This window comes from Camelina sativa, chromosome 15 (genome assembly GCF_000633955.1).
Source record: "Camelina sativa cultivar DH55 chromosome 15, Cs, whole genome shotgun sequence".
NCBI lineage: Eukaryota > Viridiplantae > Streptophyta > Magnoliopsida > Brassicales > Brassicaceae > Camelina > Camelina sativa.
The window spans coordinates 14,102,647-14,121,263 of record NC_025699.1 but is presented as its reverse complement, the minus strand read 5'-3'; the positions used below and the strand labels follow the sequence as shown (position 1 = coordinate 14,121,263).

Genomic DNA, 18,617 nt, shown 5'->3' with positions numbered 1-18,617 from the left:
TCTAATGATTATTTGTTTATGCTTGATCTCAGAACTGAAGCTTAGAAAGACTATGAGCCTTATCAACAATCCTGAAAGCCCTTATTCAATGGATATCTGATTGATCTAACGTTGTCTCAACCTTTATCAGGATTTTAACCGGACTTAATCTCTTACTTTGGGGTTGGAAATCAGTGGACTAGACTTCTTCTTCAGGCCATACAAGACAATGCAATTTTTCAAAGTATGTCTCCCCTCTCTCTTCCCTTCAGTGCTTTAAACAAAAAAAAAAAGAAGATCAAAAATATAAAAAAGGAATAAAAGATGAGATGATTTTGATCAGTTTAGAGAGGTAGGTAAATTACCAGTGACCTCATTATTCTACTCTTGAGTCAAATGATCACACAAAGCTTGGAAGNGAAGAACTCCTGAAGGTGTTTTAGAGGATATTCCAGTTAAGGTTGGCAACTTCATGATTCCTACTGACTTTATGGTGCTGAAGTATGATCAAGAGCCTAAAGATCCTCTCATCTTAGGAAGATCTTTCTTGGCTACAGCTGGTGCCATCATTGATGTGCAGAAGGGACACATAGCACTGAATGTGGATGGTTTGAGTTTGAATTTTGAGATGGATAAGCTGAGGAGGGCTCCTACTATTGATGGATAGACTTTTTCTGTTGAAAAAGTTTCTGCAACAAGAGCATCAGGCTCAGTGTCGATCGATGCCACCATGAGGGTATCGATCGACACCCCTCTAAGACCGAGACAAAGCTTGTCTAAAACTGATGCTCCAAGTCAGAAACCTGTTCCCAAACAGAAAGTCTCCCATTCCACCCTCCAGAGTCCTCAGGTAAGGCAAAGGTATGCATCTTCTTCTCCTAAACTTCCTCCTATCATCAACAAGAATTTCAAAGAGATAAAAACTGTTTTGCAGTTAACCAAGCCACGAGATTATCGTAGAGCGCTTGTTTCTTCTGTTGATGATTTTGCAGGACATAAGCGAAGCAATTCCATACCTAAGTCCCGCCCTGGTCCTGTTCCTAACATCCTTGGCAAGCCTCATGCACCTAAAGCTTATACACCACCTTGGATGAAGAGGACCTCAATGCCATGTTCTGATCCACCCGGATGCATGAGCTCCAATAAAGTCAAGCTAATGACTGAAAACAAGCGCTTAGTGGGAGGCAACCCACTGGTAGGTTTTTCTTTTTCTTTTGATTTTGATTTTGTTTATTTTATTTCTATTTTTGCTTTCCTCTTACTTGATAACACTGGGGACAGTGTTGTTTAAGTCTGGGGGAGGTTAGTTACTAACTATGTTTTCTGTTTTTGAGTTTCAGTTGTGTCAGTCAAAACCATAAAGTTTGAGTCAAATTTTTCAAATTTTTCTTTTTATCTTTGGGAATTATGATCTTGACTAATGATTTCTCTTATTTGGCTAACACTCTAATGATTATTTGTTTATGCTTGATCTCAGAACTGAAGCTTAGAAAGACTATGAGCCTTATCAACAATCCTGAAAGCCCTTATTCAATGGATATCTGATTGATCTAACGTTGTCTCAACTTTTATCAGGATTTTAACCGGACTTAATCTCTTACTTTGGGGTTGGAAATCAGTGGACTAGACTTCTTCTTCAGGCCATACAAGACAGTGCAATTTTTCAAAGTATGTCTCCCCTCTCTCTTCCCTTCAGTGCTTTAAAAAAAAAAGAAAGAGAATAAAAGATGAGATGATTTTGATCAGTTTAGAGAGGTAGGTAAATTACCAGTGACCTCATTATTCTACTCTTGAGTCAAATGATCACACAAAGCTTGGAAGCGAGGGGTAGGTAAATTACCGATGACCCCGGTATTCGCTTACACCTTTGATTAAGAAAAAAAAAAAAGAAAAAAAATTGGAAGTGAGAAAAGGGAGAGGAAAGGAGATGTAAGAAGAATGTCTTGGCCTGAAGAGAGTCCATATGCCACTGATCAATACACCCAAGGTAAGAATTCACCTTATTTGTGCTTTAATATTGACTAATGAGATGACAATGGAGATTTCAGAGATTCCAAAGGATTGTGGGATTTGAGTAAGGAATGTTGATGCTTATAATAGTTAAGTATAAATAGTAAGTTCTTGAGTCAGGTAAATGAAGAGTGCAAATAAGAATCATTATGCAGTTGAGTGAGTTCCCAGTTTTCAAACCTCTTTCACAGGTCTAAGTTTCTGTTTTGCTTGAGGGCAAGCAAAGGCTAAGTCTGGGGGAGTTGATATATCATGGTTTTTGTGGTTTTTAACCATGATATAAGAAGTCTTTTAGAGTCTTTTGATTTGTTTTCTAGATTGTTTTTGAGTCTTTACAGGTTTTTAGCATGGAAGGAGCAAAATGGAGCAATTTGGATGTTTTGGAGCATAAATCTTGAAGAATCAATTTGGTCTCGGATGAAAGCAGGAGCATCGACCGACACCAAGATAGGAGGCATCGATCGACACTCATCTCTGCCGACTCAAGACCCAAGTTTTGGAAAATTTACAAATCTGCCCCAAAGTTTTCCATATTTGCAACATAAGTCCCTGACGTGTTTTAGGACATATAAATAGTGTTTTTAGGTTTTCCAAACCCTTAAGTTTTATTCTAGAGAGTTTTATTTTTTCTTCAACCCTGTGAGATTTTGGGAGAGAGATCTGAACTGCTTTGAGAGAAGAATTCTTAAACTCCTTCCTTACTCTTTTAATTTCAATTGCTTATTATTCAGAATCATGTTTTGTTCTTCATTGATTATGTCTGAGTAGTTTGCTTGTTAGGTTTAGGGTTTTTCACAGGGATTTTATGAATTATTAGATCTGATTATTTAGGATTCTTTATCTTTCTAGATCTTCATCTTAGGTTGTTCTTCATATTAATCCTTGATTGGCCATCTAGAATTAATACTTTAGGAAAATAAATTGATATGAGAATATAATTGATTTTCCTGATAAAACCTTTTGATGAGCAAAATTATTTCTTGCAAAGAGATTTGATTTAATAATTTTGTGAACAATCTAAACCTGATTTTATTGCTGATTTTTAACCTAGAATTTTACAAAGAGATTTGGATTTTCTGGTTTTAAATTTAGATAATATTTGCAGTGAGAACTGATTTATTTTACAAAAGTGTTTAGAGTTCTAGATATGTTCTTAATTGTTTGAATCCTAATTTATTGATTGATTTATAATTCATAATTTCCTGAAAAATTCTCTAGACCTAGCTTTTTGATCTTCTGAATTTACAACAGCTTTTATATAATATTTTGCATTGCTTTTCTTTATTTAAATCAGTTTGTTTAGCACAATTGAAAAACTCTATAATTTATTGTGTAGTCTTGAGTCCTTGTGGAATTCGACCCCTAAGTACTGCAGTGATCTCTTAATTTGAGAGAGTAGCTCTAGGATAAATTTGAGCATATCACTCCTTTTTCAACGTCACAGAGTCAGATGACCGTGACCACTCAACTGTCCTTTGAAGCTCTCGAGGATGGCCTGTCATTGTACCTTGATCTCACATGTGCCATTAGACTTCCAAGCTCTTGGTTCATAGCTCTCTTGGATCCTACAATTGATGTTTTCTTCTTTTCATCTCTTGGCATTGGGGAATGCCTCTTGTATTGTTCTTGTTTTGTTTCAAACTTTGGCTCTTGCTCATTCTCTGCACTTGTAACGATTTTAAATTTTGATTGAATGAAGCAAAGGGTTTTGACAAAAAAAAAAAAAGAGTGAAGATTCAAAATCAATGCCTACTACTACACTTACAACAATTACAGCTTGCACTGAAGATCGTTGAGGATAAAAAAGAGAAAGCATGAGTAACGTGTAAGTCAATGTCTTGCATGAACGTGCCTAAGATTACCCAAAAAAACATAGCAACATTAACCAAAATTGATAATCAGAATAACCAAAATTGATAATCAGAAAAAGGGACTTGAGCATGGAGGGTGCAATCACGTACTGTATATAAAGTAGGTAGAGCTTCTCATCGTATGTCTATGGAAAACACAAAGCCCAATCTCCTCCATTCACTTGTTTTAGTTGCCTAAAAGTAAGTAAATCCTCAGCTACAAATCATTTTTTAAGTGGATAAACGAACAAATTTTGAAACTCTTTATAAGTGGTTAAGTCATTATCATTTTCTCACACAAAACCAGAATCCCTACTACTATGTTATCTTTCTCTATAAGAACACTATGTTTCCCATCATCAATGTCAAGCTTCCTAAATTATTCCACAATTCGATCTCATTCCAAAATCAACTAACAATCCTCATCTCATACACCATTGCCACTACATAATTGATTGTTTGGTCTAAATCATAGATACCTAAAGGCAAAGTCAAGGCAACAGCAGATGGAATCATTCCAGCTTTCCTAGCATAAGCAAATATACCTCCAACATCAATGACAGGTCCAACGTCACCAATAGGTTTCAGTTTGTACTCTTTCCATGTCGTGTGATTGATAAGAAAATTATCCCCTTCCGTCAACTCAATCGCGTCGCAACATCCCTTCTTTTAGACTCATCACAAACTCTAACTTCTGAATCCAGTGGATAAATCTCACCGTAGCCACAAAGTTTCTGAAAAAGACTATAGCATAAGACTGAGCCACCACTACTTTAAATCCCCACCGCACCAAAACAAACCAAAGTTCACGAGAACAGTCCGCATCCAAATTTTTCACCGCCGATGATGATCGAGTACTTGGTCTTCTTCTCACCCAAATGAACGAATCGCTCCTTGTAAGCAGCTGGGAGACTAACTAATTGGTTCAAAATTGAGACATGTGGTAATCGGATTGGATCGGATTGAGAGTTTGTTTGGTGTCGCAGACAAAGTTCCTGCGTGTGATTGCCAATTGAACCACCACCGTTGTTGATTTTGTAAGGAGCATCGTCGGATCCAGATACATTGATGGTCTTGGAACGACCATTGTTGTCGATCTCGATCTCGCTCTCTAACTCGACAGATTATAACTCACCGGAGATGATGGAGCCATCACATATTTCAAAAGCGAGACTGGAGCCGTCAGAGAGCCCACTGGAGACAATGACGCACAACGACGAAGACGGTAGAGAGATTGCAAAATCGTCATTTATTTTGGTATTTTTCTAATATAATTATATCTTAATATTCACAAATGCTATTTTTGTAATTTTTAAGAGGATGTGCTATGTTTGGAAGAAAAACTTAGATTGGTGCTAATATAGGGTATTTCTCTTTTTTTTAATGGGAAGGTAAATTTTTCTTATTTTTAAAACCAAAATTTTCTCCTAATTTCTCATTTTTCAGTTGGGAATATGTAAGATTACTATGTTGACCAAAAAAATGTCAATATATGCGTCTTTTTTCCTAATACTGTATTTTAAAATTTATTTTAGTATTTTTAGATTGTTTTATTTAATTTCTATTTTCATCTTTGAATTATTTGAGATTCATATATTATTGTGCTTATAATTTTCTATTTTTTCTTTAATTATGCCAAATTAATTTCTTCTAATTTCTCAACATTGATTGGTTGGTTGGTCTAATTTTTCAGCATGTCGGTCAGATGGGACTTTCTTCTTGGCTCTCTTCAAGCTTATAAGATTCCTCGGGGTTTCATTAAGTGGATTAGAGCATGTTGTCTGTTTTCCCTCGTTCAGTGTTAGTCTTAATGGGGTTTCTTCAGGCTTTTTTAAAGGAAAGACAGGTTTGCGCCAAGGAGATCCATTATCCCCCATTCTGTTTGTTATGATAATGAATGTGTTATCTCTAATGTTGAACAAAGCAGCAGAAGAAGGTTTGTTCAGTTACCATCCTGGTTGTGAGGATCTTAAGCTTACTCATCTTTGTTTTGTGGACGACTTATTAATCTTCTTAGAGGGCTCTGAGCATTCTTTGAGAGGAGTTATGTTAGTCCTCTCAGACTTTGAGGAAATGTCTGGACTGGGAATGAATATTGAGAAGACCTCCATGTTTTGTTCCGGTTTAAGTGAGAGTAGTTTGGAAAGGCTGCATTTACTATTCAATCTGAAGCACGTCTCACTTCCAGTCAGGTACTTGGGCCTTCCTTTATGCTCGAAAAAACTTTCGCTAAGGGATTGTGATCCCTTGTTGTCTCAAATCAGAAAGAAATTAAATTCATGGACTCACAAGTTTATGAGTTTAGCAGGAAGGTTAACACTTATCTCTACTGTTATTTCGGGCATTATTTGTTTTTGGACTAGTGCTTTCTTCCTTCCGAAGCAAGTTATTAAGCGGATCAATAGCCTGTGCAGCTCTTGTCAATGGCGAGGCAAGCTCGATTCTCCCTCGGGCGCCAAAGTGTCATGGTATGATATTTGCTTCCCTAAGCTAGAGGGTGGTCTTGGTTTAAGGAACATTAGTAGTTGGAATGAGACTTGTGCCTTGAAACTTATATGGATGTTGTTTTTTAGAGCTTGTTCGTTGTGGGTGGCATGGATTAGTAGTAAGTATTTTTCTAAATCTCCTATGTGGGCGCTCAATGAGAAAAATGTCGCTTACTCTTGGAATTTTAGAAAATTACTTAAGCTTTGTCCCTTAGCTCTTAAATTTTTAAGCATCAATATCGGCAATGGTGATTCTACCTTCTTTTGGTGGGATCCATGGACTCCTTTTGGTTCTCTCTACCATTTTCTAGGCTCCGACGGTCCCAGTCTATTAGGGATCCCTCTACTTTCAACTGTGGCTGAATTGAGATTTGAAGATGGTTGGTCTCTCCCTAATGCTAGATTAGAGAGACAAGTTCTTCTTNATAATGAATGTGTTATCTCTAATGTTGAACAAAGCAGCAGAAGAAGGTTTGTTCAGTTACCATCCTGGTTGTGAGGATCTTAAGCTTACTCATCTTTGTTTTGTGGACGACTTATTAATCTTCTTAGAGGGCTCTGAGCATTCTTTGAGAGGAGTTATGTTAGTCCTCTCAGACTTTGAGGAAATGTCTGGACTGGGAATGAATATTGAGAAGACCTCCATGTTTTGTTCCGGTTTAAGTGAGAGTAGTTTGGAAAGGCTGCATTTACTATTCAATCTGAAGCACGTCTCACTTCCAGTCAGGTACTTGGGCCTTCCTTTATGCTCGAAAAAACTTTCGCTAAGGGATTGTGATCCCTTGTTGTCTCAAATCAGAAAGAAATTAAATTCATGGACTCACAAGTTTATGAGTTTAGCAGGAAGGTTAACACTTATCTCTACTGTTATTTCGGGCATTATTTGTTTTTGGACTAGTGCTTTCTTCCTTCCGAAGCAAGTTATTAAGCGGATCAATAGCCTGTGCAGCTCTTGTCAATGGCGAGGCAAGCTCGATTCTCCCTCGGGCGCCAAAGTGTCATGGTATGATATTTGCTTCCCTAAGCTAGAGGGTGGTCTTGGTTTAAGGAACATTAGTAGTTGGAATGAGACTTGTGCCTTGAAACTTATATGGATGTTGTTTTTTAGAGCTTGTTCGTTGTGGGTGGCATGGATTAGTAGTAAGTATTTTTCTAAATCTCCTATGTGGGCGCTCAATGAGAAAAATGTCGCTTACTCTTGGAATTTTAGAAAATTACTTAAGCTTCGTCCCTTAGCTCTTAAATTTTTAAGCATCAATATCGGCAATGGTGATTCTACCTTCTTTTGGTGGGATCCATGGACTCCTTTTGGTTCTCTCTACCATTTTCTAGGCTCCGACGGTCCCAGTCTATTAGGGATCCCTCTACTTTCAACTGTGGCTGAATTGAGATTTGAAGATGGTTGGTCTCTCCCTAATGCTAGATTAGAGAGACAAGTTCTTCTTCACTCTTTCCTCTCTACCATTACCATGTCTACTTCAAATGATACTCCGGTTTGGGCTGTTGATGGTATAACTTACAGGTATTTCTCTTCAAAAGTTGTGTGGAATGCTGTTAGGATTTCAAAATCTGATAAATCTTGGGCTCCGCTTGTTTGGCACAAAGCTGTCATCCCACGACATGCTATAACCACTTGGTTGTTCATTCTCAATCGTAATCCTACTCTTGATCGTTTGTCTACTTGGGGTTATGATGTTGAGTTAGATTGTCTCCTTTGTGGGTTAGGCCATGAATCACGAAATCATCTGTTTTTTAACTGTGCATTCTCTGCTGAGGTTCGGCGTTTGATAACGAATAAGCTCCAGATTTCTACTTCTCCGGTGTTATGGGATCAGATTCTCCTTTGGCTGCTGAGGTCTTCAGTTTCGAAGCACAAAAAACTTGCTCTCCTTCAAGGTTGGCAGGGTGCGATCTATGAACTATGGCGAGAGAGAAATCGGCGGTTTCATGATGGTATCTCGCTATCTGCAGTTGCTCTTACAAAGATCATTCTTTCTACCATGGAGGATAAGTGTCACACAATGACTCAGCTGGGCTTAAAACGTGGGATTTCCATTCTTCATTGCTGGACTTCTTAAAGTTGTGTTGGTTTACTGATACTTGCAAGAGCTTAAGTTTATTTTCAAAGTTCCTTTTTTGGATCCTTGGTCCTCCTAGTATTAGTTATACTAGTTCTTTTCTCTTTCTGCTTGTAATGGTTCTATATTGCTCTTTGTACACTTTTAGTAATTTAATTAAGAAAACCCTTTAACAAAAAAACATAATTGTTATCATTATTTATTCAATCCCAGAGAGAGATAACGAGTAGAAGCTCATCAAACTAATGGATGGATAAAATAGGCTAATCAAATACTAGCTTACAACAAACATAGATTAATAGATTTGAAAAACATAAATCATTGTTGATAGATCCATAGGAGCTCAAAGACTGTAACACCTACGTTTGCGGAAAGGTTTAAAAGAATTGATTTGGCCACATATGTCACCAAAATGCACTTATTTTTTTGGTCAAAAGTCCTGAGAGAACTTCATGATGGGTGACCTTCTTAGAAGTGATTGTCGGAACTGTGAGAGTGAGGACAAAACACAGGCAAAGATCATTTGTTGATTTGTAGGATCGTTAAACATGTTTTTAAAGTCTCTCAGACGTAACAAACCGCCCATCGAATATGGGTCGGTCCACGGGCCGGGAATAGATGTAAGGGCAACTTAGGAAGGTGAGCCCATGGACTGAGTGGACATGGGCTCACTAAGCAACGATTGAGGCGTTACAGAGACGGAGGCTACATCATGGTGTGTCAAAGACACGTACATTGAGAAATTTAATATTAGTTACTATCAAAAGATTTTGTGACGTTAGAAAAATGTTTTTAATTTGATTGGTTGCCGGAGCAAGCTATTTTGAGATAGCAAAAAGACGTGATCATGTTCTCTCCACACAGGTGGAGGGCAGATCCGAAGTTTCTCTATGGTGGAGAAGGTTGGACACAAGGTTATCTCCCCAAAAGAGGAAGGTGGAGGAGGTTGGACGCAACGTTCTCTCCATAAAGGATGAAAGCGGAGCCGAGGTTTTCTCCATGGTGGTCATACATTATTGTGATGATACATCATCATTGATTAGTATATTATGTAATATATTTTTTTCAAAATATTGTTTGAGCCAACAATTTTTGTAATTAAAAAACTATACAGAAGTGAAAGTAAAATAGTTGGCTTAATGTGTTCATATAGACATTTTCTAAGTAGTGATAAAGAATATATTTGTAATACATAGTATATTTAGGTGTAAAAAACCACACTTTTAAAAGTTATATACTTAAAAGATTTGTAAATGGATATAAATCAGTGTATTATAACAAAACAAAATTTAGAAATAACATACAACAAATTTTAATATATTTTTGTTAAATTTAATTTAATTTATAAAAAACTTTAAACCCGCACTTCAGGTGGGTCCTCATCTAGTATATTTATTAAATCTAACATATATATTATTGTCAAAAAAAAAATCTAACATATATATTAACTTTTGAATGTATTAAATTTAAATCAAATCTACAATATATATTAACTTTTTAATGAGATATGTTTATTTTGTTGTAGTGATTAAGTTATTATTTTAGTCCAAAATAATACAAGTTTTAAAAAAAAAATATATATATATAATACAAGTTCAAACCTTACAAACTACAAACCATACAAGTTCAATAATGAAAAAGAACCCTAGCAAGAGAGGACACGTGAGACAGAGTTCACTCTCCTCCTCCATATGCTATTCCAAACTGTTATATATTTTGTTTGGAGAGAACGAAATGGGCGTATCCACAATACGTGTGCCATCGCAGCTACCATGCAATCACTGATATGATCGCCGACGAGGTTACTCTCCGGTTGAAAAGTCTCCATTGGTCACGACATGACGCTAGCCCTCTTATATGGATCGCTGGACCAGCCTCCTGAGACGTTAATGTTGTGCTCTGTTTTTTAAAAGACTTGCTCTGCTCTGTTTTTACAAGCTCCTACCAAACTATTGTAAACATTTTTCTTTTTGTTAATTAATAAAATTAACATTTCAAAAAAAAAAAAAAAATCAGAGTTCGTGTTCCCGACGGCTTGGCAAGAATCCGATGTGGAAGACGAAATTAAATGTTTTATGATGCTGATGAAGTGTATGGAGGCTCAATATCAGCCGGTTCTAGCAGGCAGCGGCGAGGAAAACTGGTGAATAAGTGATGTTAGAGGAGGTCAAAGCCTTCTTGCTGCACTAAAATTAAAGGTGTAGCGAATTCATCAATGGAGGTGGTTGCAAGAAATATGTCACGGTTGCTAAAGATTGCATTGTGAGAGCTAAGTGTGGAACAAAGGAAGGAATTAACACTAAGTGTGTGGAAGTCCAAAAGACGCTGAGTAAGTGTACTAAGGCTTACTCTGATTACTACTTCTTCACTAGGACATAAAAACTGGCGATGTTGAGTTAGGAAAGGATTGAATTAAACTGCATCAGTTGGAGTTACAACTAGGTAGAGTCACCTTTTGGATGCTTTTAACAATGAAACTTAAAACTAAAACTTAGAAAATCTTTACAATCAAGCTAGAGACTAGAGAGTAGAGATGTTCTTCAAGATATAAAATAAGTTCTTCATAGTAACCAGATCATCCACATGAATATGCCAGTTCAACAACAAAGGAACCATTTAAAGAAGTTCATCTGTATCTGATTCTGATTCTGAATCATCTGTCTCGTCAAATGGAGCATAAATCCGGTTGAGCAGTCGTAAATCGTCAACATGAAGATCCTCAACGTGGTTAACAAAGGTGCGAACGCTACAAGGATTCTTAAACCCTTGACTAAAAAAACCTTGGATTTCAACACGTTGGAGAATGTTCCTCTCGGGACTGAAGTAGAAAACATAAAACGGTTTCTTAGAGGTATACTTGCGCATGGAAAACACAATCTCACCAGAAGCGGTGACTCCAGCAATGGAAACGTGACGACGGAAGAAGATGTTATCAGTACTCCAAGTGTAGGTGTGTTTGGACCAATCCTGTTTGGCTACATCCTCTAGAACCCAAACATGCAACTCATTATTGGCATCAGCGACGAGTTTCTTTTCCAAATACTTGTCGATATCCGAATCAGAAGTAGCAGCCTCATAAAAGTCGAAATCATCCTCCCAGTAAATCATAGCTAACTTGCCCTTAAAGTTGACCAATCGACAAAACCTTTCAATGTTGATAAAGCTGAACTTTTCAGACCTCAAATCAAAGCAAACAATCACATAACCATCCGGGTCAACCCAACCCTTGGTGTTACCTAAGTAGTAGACAACACCGTTGATGCAAACCCCATCACTTCTAATCTCATGTTTTAAGGAACATTCGATCTTTCTCCACCTCATATCTGCAGGCGCTCCACATGTAAGAAGGGCATGATCGCCAGGACCAGAGGCATAGGCCATGTACAATACCTTGTACTCTTTGCCAATCGGATCAAAACCAAAAAAGCTATAGGCCTTTCTATAATTATAGTGTTTTCTGTAAGTATAGCGTTCAGGTAAGATGGCGTACCGTCCAGTGTTTGGGTAACAGATCAAAGGTTTACCTTGGGATCGAGAGCCATGGAAATAGATCAAGCCAGAGTTGTAGCCACATGAGAAGTACTTGATGTTACTGTAATGATCGATCTCTATATCCCATACAGAGAACTTACACACGTGAAACTCAGCGGCTGATACAAGAGTCGAGGAGGATGATTTCTCATAAGGATCCTCAAGCTGAGGCGACGAGAAGAAGCACCACGCGCCACGGCCTCTGGGGTTTCCGTCGTCTGAGATGGCGAATAAGAGCCGCGGCTTAGACAAGGACTTGGTCAGAAACAAGGACTTGAAATACGGAGTAGCGAGCATTGATGCCCATTCCTTCGACACGCAACGACACCTCGCGACTGAATCTCCGGGCAATCTCGAGATTATCTCCAGGATGAGCTCAATCGACAAGGGAGGTGATGATTTCTTCATCTTCGCTTTCCTAAAAACCCAGAAATTGAAGGAGATTCAGAACGTCTCTTTCTCACCAATTTCTTTTAGGGTTATAGCCGCTGAAGTCTCTCCAAGACCAATTAAGCTACAATTAAACCAATTACAAGTAGATAGGTCGGTTCGGTTCACTAAACCGTGTAAACCATGTAACCTACAATTAAACCAATGGACTTTACCCATCTCTCGATCAAAGCATATATATTGGACAAGAACTGGTTTCTATTATTTTGAAATATGACGATTACCAACCAGTACTGTAGAAAGAAGTTCATCCCATTGTGAACAGGTTGAGATACATTAATGGACCTGGTCTTGCTTAATCACTTTTGTAACATCCACCATCTCCACTGTTAGGAAATGGCATTACGTAGTGCCAAACCATCTCTCTATGAAAGACCAATGCTCGGTCGATGAAACTCTTTTATTATAAGAGTTTGATACGTATATTTTGCTTAATATGAAAAATTGACCAAACTTCTTTGAAATTAAAGACATAAAACACTGATATTTACATTTAAAAACTTGTTAACATCTTTTACAACAAAGCAACTACAGAAAAAATATATGTGCTTTAAGAGATTGAAAAAGTTCTTCATAATAATCTGATCATCCAAGCAAGTGAAGGAACACCTGCATAAGTAGACAATAAAACAAAAGATGATAAAGAATAACATAAGTATGAATTAGAAAACCAAAACAAAACCGAAGATTGATAAAAGAATAGATGTAAACAGGTATTAAAGTAACAGGTAGCTTATGGTAAAAAAGAAGCTAACAGTGTCGCAAAGCCTGAAAATTCACTTTTTGCCTAAGAAAAACGAAATGTCCAAACACATTTTTTAATCAACTTTGGACATCAGATACCATAGGCAAAATCATCACACAAATAGCACAAAACAGGATTAAAACAGCAATCTCAGTCGAAAGATGGTGATCTAGTGATTATAATAATCATTGTATAATCATTCAATTTGGACAGAATTTCATCATTGATTGCAGAGAACAAAAGAACTCAAAACAATAACAAACGAAAACACAAGAAGAAAGAAGAGGTCAGATGGTAGTGCATGTCATATTATCAACACTGTATTTCTGATTTGCAGACGTATGGAAATTGTATCCTCATTCCTCCGATAAAAACCAAAACTTTGAATCAAATTCACAAAATTGAAAACACTAAAACAAATGAATTTGGATCAGAAAATATGGCAATCATTCACTCTGCCGAAGCAGATCAGACTGGGTGTCACAAAACATTAATGCCATCTCATCATATCCATCAAAAAAGCTTTAAAACACGATTAAAAAATTTGAGAGAATCAGACAAAAATAGTCAATCACCACGTTACATTCCATCGTAATGGATGCATATTAAGACTGGGGCGACAATTCCTTATCATCACTTTCCTCAAATCTGAGCTAACAGTAAATACACAAACAACACCTAATTCGCCACTAACACAACCGAATAGACATACAATAAGATTGACACAAAAACCCTAAAAAAACACACGAATAAGACACGATTCGAACTTCGAACTTGAAGAGGAGGACCCTCGCTCTAGTCTCTCTCTCTCTCTGTTTTGACTTATGAAGGTTGTCTGCAGCGACTGCCTTACTTATATAGAGGCAGTTTGATTTCAAGAGGTTGTTGCTAATAGGGTTTTCGGTTCATTTCGGTTTATTTTGGTTTACTTTTACCAAAACCGGTATTCCAAAATTTTCTCAAGGTTTTTAAGGTTTAATGGTTCGTTCTCTCAGTCAATCTCATCTCTGACTGAGAGAACATGAGAGGACCCGCATGCCCGCATGGTATGATCTCCACATCTTTCTTTCACCTTCAAATGTCTTTTGTAACATTGGTTCATATACCACCCATACCCACATGGTCATGTTGTTAATAATTTAAATCCACAAGTGTTGATTTAGCAGATATGATTGGTTACTAATTTTGGGACAAGGAACTACATAAGCATGTGATTCTGTCTACTTAATTTGGCTGCTCTTAAATATATATAAAAACTTCTTAAGAGTTTCTCCTTCTATATAATGCAACAAAGCTTATAGCATTCTTCATCAATCACTACTTTCATTCATTCAGAGAGTTCGATCTACACTACAACACAACTTACAAATCTGTGTTTTTTTTTTGCTCTCTAAGATGATCAACGCTGAGAAATTACTCAAGATGGCCAAGAAATGGCACCAGAGAGCAGCCCTCCACAGGAAAAGAATCTCGTAGTTCATAATACTCAAACAAGACTAAGAATCAGTGATCATGTTTATTCACGTGTCCCGTATATATACTCACAGGAAAAGGTTTTGGTGGGTTCTCAAGTTGCTCTTGCAGAGGCTTGACATGGTTTCTGTAAACATGAGCATCTCCAATCACATGAATAAAATCACCAGGAACAAGATCTGCATAATGTCAACAAAATATCAATAGATGATGACTGACGTTCGAAATCATAAATTTGCTCTTTTGTAGTGAAAATTTGAACGTTATCACTCTCTCTCTCTCAGTTAGCACCAAAGTGTCTCCATTGAAATCCATAAACGGGTCCAAAGTCACCTTCCTCTCTCTCTCAGTCAGTCCAATACTGATATAAAAAAAGTGTTCAATATATCAGTGTGATGGCCAAAAAATTTCAACTTCTGAAAGAAAAAAGGCCGAACGGTTTACCCATCAAGATAGGCTCTCGACGCATTCCCATCCCATATACGGATACCCTTTTCTTGAAGTACCTGCCACTTACACAAACTTCTCAGAGAAAAAATATAGCTCATTTGCATATGCTCCAAATGTGATCTAGGCATGAAGATAATGATAAAAGATCTGTTCTCTTACCTTTGCATTCGTTNTAACATCTTTTACAACAAAGCAACTACAGAAAAAATATATGTGCTTTAAGAGATTGAAAAAGTTCTTCATAATAATCTGATCATCCAAGCAAGTGAAGGAACACCTGCATAAGTAGACAATAAAACAAAAGATGATAAAGAATAACATAAGTATGAATTAGAAAACCAAAACAAAACCGAAGATTGATAAAAGAATAGATGTAAACAGGTATTAAAGTAACAGGTAGCTTATGGTAAAAAAGAAGCTAACAGTGTCGCAAAGCCTGAAAATTCACTTTTTGCCTAAGAAAAACGAAATGTCCAAACACATTTTTTAATCAACTTTGGACATCAGATACCATAGGCAAAATCATCACACAAATAGCACAAAACAGGATTAAAACAGCAATCTCAGTCGAAAGATGGTGATCTAGTGATTATAATAATCATTGTATAATCATTCAATTTGGACAGAATTTCATCATTGATTGCAGAGAACAAAAGAACTCAAAACAATAACAAACGAAAACACAAGAAGAAAGAAGAGGTCAGATGGTAGTGCATGTCATATTATCAACACTGTATTTCTGATTTGCAGACGTATGGAAATTGTATCCTCATTCCTCCGATAAAAACCAAAACTTTGAATCAAATTCACAAAATTGAAAACACTAAAACAAATGAATTTGGATCAGAAAATATGGCAATCATTCACTCTGCCGAAGCAGATCAGACTGGGTGTCACAAAACATTAATGCCATCTCATCATATCCATCAAAAAAGCTTTAAAACACGATTAAAAAATTTGAGAGAATCAGACAAAAATAGTCAATCACCACGTTACATTCCATCGTAATGGATGCATATTAAGACTGGGGCGACAATTCCTTATCATCACTTTCCTCAAATCTGAGCTAACAGTAAATACACAAACAACACCTAATTCGCCACTAACACAACCGAATAGACATACAATAAGATTGACACAAAAACCCTAAAAAAACACACGAATAAGACACGATTCGAACTTCGAACTTGAAGAGGAGGACCCTCGCTCTAGTCTCTCTCTCTCTCTGTTTTGACTTATGAAGGTTGTCTGCAGCGACTGCCTTACTTATATAGAGGCAGTTTGATTTCAAGAGGTTGTTGCTAATAGGGTTTTCGGTTCATTTCGGTTTATTTTGGTTTACTTTTACCAAAACCGGTATTCCAAAATTTTCTCAAGGTTTTTAAGGTTTAATGGTTCGTTCTCTCAGTCAATCTCATCTCTGACTGAGAGAACATGAGAGGACCCGCATGCCCGCATGGTATGATCTCCACATCTTTCTTTCACCTTCAAATGTCTTTTGTAACATTGGTTCATATACCACCCATACCCACATGGTCATGTTGTTAATAATTTAAATCCACAAGTGTTGATTTAGCAGATATGATTGGTTACTAATTTTGGGACAAGGAACTACATAAGCATGTGATTCTGTCTACTTAATTTGGCTGCTCTTAAATATATATAAAAACTTCTTAAGAGTTTCTCCTTCTATATAATGCAACAAAGCTTATAGCATTCTTCATCAATCACTACTTTCATTCATTCAGAGAGTTCGATCTACACTACAACACAACTTACAAATCTGTGTTTTTTTTTTGCTCTCTAAGATGATCAACGCTGAGAAATTACTCAAGATGGCCAAGAAATGGCACCAGAGAGCAGCCCTCCACAGGAAAAGAATCTCGTAGTTCATAATACTCAAACAAGACTAAGAATCAGTGATCATGTTTATTCACGTGTCCCGTATATATACTCACAGGAAAAGGTTTTGGTGGGTTCTCAAGTTGCTCTTGCAGAGGCTTGACATGGTTTCTGTAAACATGAGCATCTCCAATCACATGAATAAAATCACCAGGAACAAGATCTGCATAATGTCAACAAAATATCAATAGATGATGACTGACGTTCGAAATCATAAATTTGCTCTTTTGTAGTGAAAATTTGAACGTTATCACTCTCTCTCTCTCAGTTAGCACCAAAGTGTCTCCATTGAAATCCATAAACGGGTCCAAAGTCACCTTCCTCTCTCTCTCAGTCAGTCCAATACTGATATAAAAAAAGTGTTCAATATATCAGTGTGATGGCCAAAAAATTTCAACTTCTGAAAGAAAAAAGGCCGAACGGTTTACCCATCAAGATAGGCTCTCGACGCATTCCCATCCCATATACGGATACCCTTTTCTTGAAGTACCTGCCACTTACACAAACTTCTCAGAGAAAAATATATATAGCTCATATGCATATGCTCCAAATGTGTTCTAGGCATGAAGATAATGATAAAAGATGTGTTCTCTTACCTTTGCATTCGTTGATCCGCTTATGAACCATTCACTGGGCAATTAAACAAAAGAGCACAATAAGAAGGCAAGGGACTAATATTGTAAGACGTTTGATGAACTCTCAAAGCCGAGAAAAAAAAAAAAGTAGAATGACACAGTTACCTCTAAGAGTTTCCCATCTCTCTGAAATTGCTCATATTTGGATCCAAAAACAAGAAAAATAACCAAATGAACTGTTGAGAATACTTGATTGATATATTCACAAGGTGATACAGAGGACGTTTATATACAAGAGATGAGAAGGAGACTCTAGGTTAGACAATAACTATACATTCCTAATATAAGTCAATCAGATATTCTAGAGTATCCTGTCATATCTTTGATACGCCCCCTCAAGATGAAGGGGTCTTGACCACGCCAATCTTGTGTTGGAGGTCCAAGAAACGGGGACGTGGTAGAGGTTTTGTTAGTGCATCGGCAAGTTGGTCACGTGTGTTGACATGAGCGACCCGAAGAGCTCCTTGTTGTATCTGGCCACGGACAAAGTGGTAGTCGACTGCGATATGCTTCATTCGGGAGTGAAAAACCGGGTTTGCACAGAGGAAAGTGGCTCCAATATTGTCACAATACACAACCGGTTTCTGAGGTATCGGTATCCCTAGCTCAGTGAGAACGTTGCAAACCCAGCTGAGCTCAGCTGCTGTATTAGCCACGGCTCTATATTCTGCCTCCGTTGAGGAACGCGCAACGCCTTTCTGCTTCTTGGCTGTCCAAGAGACTGGATGACTTCCAATATAGATGATGTAGGCATTAGTGGAAGTGTAATCATCTGAATCGCCGGCCCAGTCCGCATCTGAGAAGGCATGGAGAGTGAGTGGATTCTTTGCCGAGAAGTATATACCATGAGTTGGAGTGCCGGCAAGGTATCGTAGAATCCGTTTCGCAGCTTGCCAGTGAGCCTCTGTTGGTTGGTGCATGAACTGTGAGAGACGGTTAACCGCATAAGCTATATTAAGTCGCGTAAAAGCAAGGTATTGTAAGCTTCCCACTAGTTGTCGATAGGATGTCGGATCCTTGAGGAATTG

General features: G+C 37.4%; 1 protein-coding gene and 2 long non-coding RNA genes across 5 annotated transcripts; all 3 read right to left on the bottom strand.

The window, feature by feature from the left end:
- LOC104746746 lies at positions 3,345–5,087 on the bottom strand. 3 transcript variants are annotated; one of them, XR_002035603.1, is made up of 4 exons: positions 4,319–5,087; positions 3,951–4,034; positions 3,755–3,841; positions 3,345–3,650 (listed from the first exon to the last, which is right to left on the bottom strand). It is a non-coding gene; the product is annotated as an uncharacterized LOC104746746 (long non-coding RNA). The 3 variants fall into 3 exon arrangements; XR_760958.2 differs by having other exon boundaries at positions 3,345–3,655; positions 4,385–5,087; XR_760959.2 differs by having other exon boundaries at positions 4,385–5,087.
- On the bottom strand, positions 10,795–12,417 carry LOC104746747 (F-box protein At2g16450-like). Its single transcript, XM_010468271.2, has one exon. It carries the CDS (start codon positions 12,340–12,342, stop codon positions 11,020–11,022), a length of 1,323 nt encoding a protein of 440 aa, XP_010466573.1. The 5' UTR covers positions 12,343–12,417; the 3' UTR covers positions 10,795–11,019.
- LOC109129264 lies at positions 16,871–17,770 on the bottom strand. The gene is made up of 4 exons (XR_002035488.1): positions 17,695–17,770; positions 17,551–17,584; positions 17,383–17,444; positions 16,871–17,299 (listed from the first exon to the last, which is right to left on the bottom strand). It is a non-coding gene; the product is annotated as an uncharacterized LOC109129264 (long non-coding RNA).